Here is a 7,221-nt window from a genome sequence, read left to right on the forward strand (position 1 = left end):
CTCCGGAACGTTCCGTTCCCGCGGCGCCAGCCCACGCCCGAGCCCCCCAACCTGCCCGAGGATGGCACCGAGAACCCGGGCAGTCCCAGCCAGGAAAATGAGGAGGAGAAGTAAAAATTGGGGGAAAAATGGGATTTTTCGGTGATTTTTTGGGGAAAAAAATTGGGATTTTTTGGGGATTTTTGAGCAAGTTTTGAGGGATTTTTGAGGGATTTAAATGGGATTTTTGGGTGATTTTTTGGGGAAAAAAATGGGATTTTTTGGGAAAAAATGGGATTTTTGGGTGATTTTTTAGGGGAAAAAATTGGGATTTTTTGGGAAAAAATAGGATTTTTTGGGGAAAAAAAATGGGAACTTTTGGGAAAAAAATGGGATTTTTTGGGGAAAAATTGGGATTTTTGGGTGATTTTTTGGGGAAAAAAATGGGAATTTTGGGTGGTTTTTGAGGAATTTTTAGGGGGATTTTTGAGCAATTTTTGGGCGATTTTTGAGGGATTTTTGGGTGAGTTTTGAGCGATTTTGGGGGGATTTTTGATGGATTTTTGGGCAATTTTTGAGGGATTTTTGAGCAATTTTGGACAATTATTGAGGGATTTTTGGGGGATTTTTAGGGGATTTTTGGGCGATTTTTGAGGGATTTTTGGGCAATTTTTGAGGAATATTTGGGCGATTTTTGGGTGTTTTTTGGGTGATTTTTGGGCAATTTTTCAGGGATTATTGAGGGATTTTTGAGTGATTATTGAGGGATTTTTGGGCGATTTTTGGGAGATTTTTGAGGGATTTTTGGGTGGTTTTTGAGGGATTTTTTGGTGATTTTTGAGCGATTTTTGGGGGATTTTGAGGGATTTTTAGGAGATGTTTGGGTGATTTTTGAGTGATTTTTGAGGGATTTTTAGGGGGATTTTGGGCAGATTTTGGGCCCATTTCAGTGGGAAATTCAACCCAAAAACCCCAAAATTTCCCCCAAAACCCCCAAATTTTTTTCTATTTCCAACCCCAAATTTATCCCAAAAACCCCAACAGGATTTTTTACTGAACTTTGAAGAATTTTAACCAAAATTTTCCATTTTTTCCATTTTTAGGCCTCCTCCCCCCACGGAATTCGATTTTGACGACGAACCCGCCCCGCCCAACCCCGCCCTCATCGACCGGCGCCGAACCCCAGGTACCAAAAAAATTCCCAAATTTTGGGGGGAAATTCCCGGATTTTGGGGGAAATTCCTGGATTTTGGGGTTTGGGGGTTTAAAGGGATTTTTTTGGATTTTTTGGGGAATTTTTGGGGGTGGTTTTGGGGCATTTTTGGGGATTTTTGTGGTGATTTTTGGAGGAATTTTGGGGGTTTTTTTGTTGAATTTTGTGATTTTTTTTGTTGAATTTTGGGGTTTTTTAGGTTGAATTTTGGGGGTTTTTTGAGTTGATTTTTGGAGGAATTTTGGGGTTTTTTACGTTGAATTTTGGGGTTTTTAGGTTGAATTTTGGGGGTTTTTTGAGTTGATTTTTGGAGGAATTTTGGGGTTTTTTAGGTTGAATTTTGGGGGTTTTTTGGGTTGATTTTTGGAGGAATTTTGGGATTTTTGGGTTGAATTTTGGGGTTTTTTATGTTGAATTCTGGGGATTTTTTGGGTTGAATTTTGGGGTCTTTTTGTGTTGAATTTTGGGGTTTTTTTTGTTGAATTTTGGGGATTTTTTTGGGGTTGAATTTTGTGGGTTTTGGGGTTTTTTGGTTGAATTTTAGGGTTTATTTTGTTGAATTTTGTGGGTTATTTTTGTTGAATTTTGGGGATTTTGGGTTGAATTTTGGTTGAATTTTGGGGTTTTATATGTTGAATTTTGGGTTTTTTAGGTTGAATTTTGAGGGTTTTTGGGTTGAATTTTGGGTTGAATTTTGGGTTTTTTTAGGTTGAATTTTGGGGGTTTTTGGGTTGAATTTTGGGGATTTTTGGGGGTTTTGGGGATTTGGGGTTTTAAGGAAATTTTGGGATTTTAGGGGCAATTTTTGGTGGGTTTGGGGCAATTTTTGGGGTGGTTTTGGGGATTTTTGGGGCAATTTTTGGGGTGGTTTTGGGGATTTTTGGGGCAATTTTTGGAGGAATTTTGGAGTTTTGGGGATTTGGGGTTTTAAGGAAATTTTGGGATTTTAGCGGTAAGTTTTGGGGTGTTTTTGGGGATTTTTTTGTGGTTTTGAGGGATTTTTGTGGTGATTTTTGGAGGTTTTTGGGGTGGATTTCTGGAGGAATTTTGGGGTGGATTTTGGGGGGTTTTTGGGGATTTGGGGTTTTAAGGAAATTTCGGGGTTTTAGGAGTAAGTTTTGGGGTGGTTTTGAGAATTTTTGGGGCAATTTTGATGTAATTTTGGGGATTCTTATGACAATTTTTGGGTGATTTGATAAATTTTTATGGTCATTTTTAGGCAATTTTAGGGCAAATTTTGGGGCTGATTTTAGGCTGATTTTTGAGGTGATTTTGGGGGATTTTGGGGGGATTTTTGGGATTCTTAGGGTGATATTTTGAGTGATTTTTAGGTGATTTTTGGGGCGATTTTGGGCTGATTTTTGGGGGGATTTTGGGGATTCTTAGGGTGATATTTTGAGTGATTTTTGGGGCAATTTTCATAATTTTCACAGCAATTCTCGTGGAGATTTCATTGCAATTTTGGGCTGATTTGGGGCATTTTTACAGCGATTTTTGGGGTAATTTTGTGGTAACTTTGGGGTGATTTTGGGGATTCTTATGGCGATTTTTGGGGTGATTTTTGTGTGATTTGATAGATTTTTATGGTCATTTTTAGGTGATTTTAGGGCAAATTTTGGGGCTGATTTTGGGGGAGGTTTTGGGATTCTTAGGGTGATATTTTGAGTGATTTTTGGGGGGTTTTTTGGGATTTTTAGGGTGATATTTTGAGTGATTTTTAGGCAATTTTTGGGGTGATTTTTAGGTTATTTTTGGGGTGATTTTTGGGTTATTTTCAGGGCAATTTTGGAAATTTTCTCATCCATTCTCGTGGATATTTCATTGCAATTTTGGCTGATTTGGGGCATTTTTACAGCGATTTTTGGGCCAATTTTGAGGGGATTTTGGGGGGATTTCAGGGATTTTTACGGTGGTTTTTGGGGTGATTTTAGGGCAAGTTTTGTGGCCAATTTTGGGTATTTTTGTGGCAAATTTTGGGCTGATTTTGGGGGGATTTTTTGGGATTTTTGGGGTGATTTTGGGGCAATTTTGGGCTGATTTTGGGGGGATTTTTTGGGATTCTTAGGGTGACCTTTTGAGTGATTTTTAGGCAATTTTTGGGGTGATTGTGGGGTTATTTTTGGGTGATTTTGGGGTTATTTTTAGGCAATTTTTGGGTGATTTTTGGGGTGATTTTGGGGCAATTTTGGGGAGATTTTTTTGGGATTCTTAGGGTGATATTTTGAGTGATTTTTGGGGTGATTTTGGGGTTATTTTCAGGGCAATTTTGGAAATTTTCTCATCCATTCTCGTGGATATTTCATTGCAATTTTGGGCTGATTTTGGGCATTTCTACAGCGATTTTTGGGGCGATTTTTGAGGCAATTTTGGGGGTTCTTATGACAATTTTTGGGTGATTTGATAAATTTTTATGGTCATTTTTAGGCAATTTTAGGGCAAATTTTGGGGCTGATTTTTGAGGTGATTTTGGAGGGATTTTTTGGGATTCTTAGGGTGATATTTTGAGTGATTTTTAGGCGACTTTTGGGGTGATTTTGGGGTTATTTTTGGGTGATTTTGGGGTTATTTTTAGGCAATTTTTGGGTGATTTTTGGGGCAATTTTGGGCTGATTTTGGGGAGATTTTTTTGGGATTCTTAGGGTGACCTTTTGAGTGATTTTTAGGCAATTTTTGGGGTGATTGTGGGGTTATTTTTGGGTGATTTTGGGGTTATTTTTAGGCAATTTTTGGGTGATTTTTGGGGTGATTTTGGGGCAATTTTGGGGAGATTTTTTTGGGATTCTTAGGGTGATATTTTGAGTGATTTTTGGGGTGATTTTTGGGGTAATTTTGTGGTAATTTTGGGGTGATTTTGGGGATTCTTATGGCGATTTTGGCCTGATTTTGGGCATTTCTACCGCGATTTTTGGGACGATTTTTCACAGCGATTTCAGGGCGATTCGAGGCTTCCCAAAAGTTCCCAAATTTGTGAATTTTGCCCAAATTTGTGAATTTCCCCCTGCAGGCCCCCCGAGCCGCGGGCAGAAGCGCGAGGCGCGCCTGGACAAGGTGCTGCAGGACATGAAGCGCCACAAGAAACTGGAGGAGCAAATCCTGAGAACCGGCCGGGACCTCTTCCCCCCCGAGGGCCCCCAGAGCCCCAAGCGGCCCCCGGGGCTCTTCCTCAGGACCAGGAAATACTGAAAATAATTAAAAATATTAAATTATCAGTGTTTGGTGTGGGTTTGGGTCTTTATTGGGGGATTTTGGGTGATTTTTTGGTGATTTTACATTGATTTTTGGTGATTTTATGTTGATTTTTTGGTGATTTTTATGGTGATTTTACGTTGATTTTTTGGGATTTTTATGCTGGTTTTAGGGAATTTTATATTGATTTTTTGGGTAATTTTGGGGGTTTTTATGTTGGCTTTTTGGTAATTTTTATGTTGATTTTATGTTGATTTTTTGAGGTTTTTTGGGTGATTTTTTGGTGATTTTACGTTGATTTTTTGGGATTTTTTGGGTGATTTTTATGGTGGTTTTTGGGATTTTTATGTTGATTTTATGTTGATTTTTTGAGATTTTTATGGTGATTTTTATGGAGATTTTTGGGGTTTTTATGTTGATTTTTTGGTGATTTTTTGATATTTTTTGGTGATTTTTATGGTAATTTTTGTTGATTTTTTGGTGATTTTTTGGTGATTTTACGTTGACTTTTTGGGGATTTTTATGGTGATTTTTGGGGTTTTTATGTTGATTTTACGTTGATTTTTTGAGATTTTTTGGGTGATTTTTTGGTGATTTTTATTTTGATTTTTGGGATTTTTATGTTAATTTTTGAGGTTTTTTTATTGATTTTTGCGTGATTTTTTGGGGTGATTTGTTATTTTGATTTTTGAGGTGATTTTTGGGTGATTTTTACATTAATTTTTGGTGATTTTTATTGGGATTTTTGGCCTTTTGGGACCTCTTCCCCCCCGAGGGCCCCCAGAGCCCCAAGCGGCCCCCGGGGCTCTTCCTCAGGACCAGGAAATACTGAAAAATATTAAATATATAAAATTATCAATGTTTGGTGTGGGTTCGGGTGTTTATTCGGGGATTTTGGATGATTTTACGTTGATTTTTTAGGATTTTTTGGGGATTTTTATGGTAAATTTTGGTGATTTTATGTTGATTTTTTGGTGATTTTTATGGTGATTTTATGTTGATTTTATGTTGATTTTTTGGTGATTTTTGGTGATTTTATGTTGATTTTTTGGGGATTTTTGGGGTGATTTTCGGGGTTTTTATGTTGATTTTTTGGGATTTTTATGGTGATTTTTGGGTGAATTTTTTGGTGATTTTGGGATTTTTATGTTGATTTTTATGTTGATTTTTGGGATTTTTATGTTAATTTTTGAGGGTTTTTTATTGATTTTTTTGGATTTTTTTGAGCGATTTTTATTTTGATTTTTGAGTATTTTTACATTAATTTTTAGTTGATTTTTATTGGGATTTTTGGCCTTTTGGGACCTCTTCCCCCCCGAGGGCCCCCAGAGCCCCAAGCGGCCCCCGGGGCTCTTCCTCAGGACCAGGAAATACTGAAAATAATTAAAAATATTAAATATATCAAATTATCAGCGTTTGGTGTGGGTTGGAGTCTTTATTGGGGGATTTTAGGGGATTTTTTGGTGATTTTTTGAAATTTTTTGGGTGATTTTTATGGTAATTTTTGTTGATTTTATGTTGATTTTTTGGGTGATTTTTATGGTGATTTTTGGGGTTTTTATGGTGATTTTATGTTGATTTTTTGAGATTTTTTTGGTGATTTTTATGGTAAATTTTGTTGATTTTTTGGTGATTTTACATTGATTTTTTGGGGATTTTTTGGTGATTTTTGGGAATTTTTTGGGGATTTTTGGGGTTTTTATGTTGATATTTTGGTATTTTTATAGTGATTTTGGGGTGATTTTTGGGGTTTTTATGTTGATTTTATGTTGATTTTTTGAGATTTTTTGGGTGATTTTTATGGTAATTTTTGAGGGGTTTGTGTTGATTTTTTGGGTGATTTTACATTGATTTTTTGGGATTTTTTGGGTGATTTTTGGGGTTTTTTTGTTGATTTTTTTTGTGATTTTTTGGGTAATTTTGGGTGATTTTTTGGTGATTTTACATTGATTTTTTGGGATTTTTTGGGTGATTTTTATGGTGATTTTTGGAGGTTTTTATGTTGATTTTATGTTGATTTTTTGAGATTTTTTTGGGTGATTTTTATGGTAATTTTTGTTGATTTTTTGATGATTTTACATTGATTTTTTGGGGATTTTTGGGGTGATTTTAGGGGGTTTTTTGTTGATTTTATGTTGATTTTTTAGGATTTTTTGAGTGATTTTTATGGTGATTTTTGGAGGTTTTACGTTGATTTTTTGGGATTTTTTTGGGATTTTTATGGTGATTTTTGGGGGTTTTATGTTGATTTTATGCTGATTTTTTGAGATTTTTTTGGGGATTTTTGGGGTGATTTTTGGGGTTTTTATGGTGATTTTACGTTGATTTTTGGGAATTTTATATTGATTTTTTGGGTAATTTTGGGGGTTTTTATGTTGACTTTTTGGTGATTTTTATGTTGATTTTATGTTGATTTTTTAGGATTTTTTGAGTGATTTTTATGGTGATTTTTGGAGGTTTTATGTTGATTTTTTGGGGATTTTTTGTGATTTTTTGGTGATTTTTGAGGGTTTTATGTTGATTTTACATTGGTTTTTGGGAATTTTATATTGATTTTTTGGGCAATTTTAGGTGATTTTTTAGTGGTTTTATGTTGATTTTTTGGGTGAATTTTTTGGTGATTTTTGGTATTTTTATGTTGATTTTTTGACATTTTTTAGGGTGATTTTTATGGTAATTTTCGTTGATTTTTTGTTGATTTTTTGGGATTTTTGAGGTGATTTTTATGTTGATTTTTGGTGATTTTACATTGATTTTTGGGAATTTTATAGTGGTTTTTCTGACAATTTTAGGTGATTTTTTAGTGGTTTTATGTTGATTTTTGGGTGATTTTGGGTGATTTT

General features: G+C 35.4%; 1 protein-coding gene across 1 annotated transcript; it reads left to right on the forward strand.

Moving 5' to 3' along the window:
- Positions 1-3: 3 nt before the first annotated feature.
- LOC141727728 (PAXIP1-associated glutamate-rich protein 1-like) lies at positions 4-4,395 on the forward strand (the record flags this gene model as incomplete). The annotated part of the gene is made up of 3 exons (XM_074534015.1): positions 4-110; positions 1,083-1,165; positions 4,197-4,395. Coding segments are annotated over 3 exons (369 nt in total), but the record flags the coding sequence as incomplete, so codon positions are not given.
- Between the last annotated feature and the right edge of the window lie 2,826 nt (positions 4,396-7,221).

This window comes from Zonotrichia albicollis, unplaced genomic scaffold, assembly GCF_047830755.1.
Source record: "Zonotrichia albicollis isolate bZonAlb1 unplaced genomic scaffold, bZonAlb1.hap1 Scaffold_233, whole genome shotgun sequence".
Lineage (NCBI taxonomy): Eukaryota > Metazoa > Chordata > Aves > Passeriformes > Passerellidae > Zonotrichia > Zonotrichia albicollis.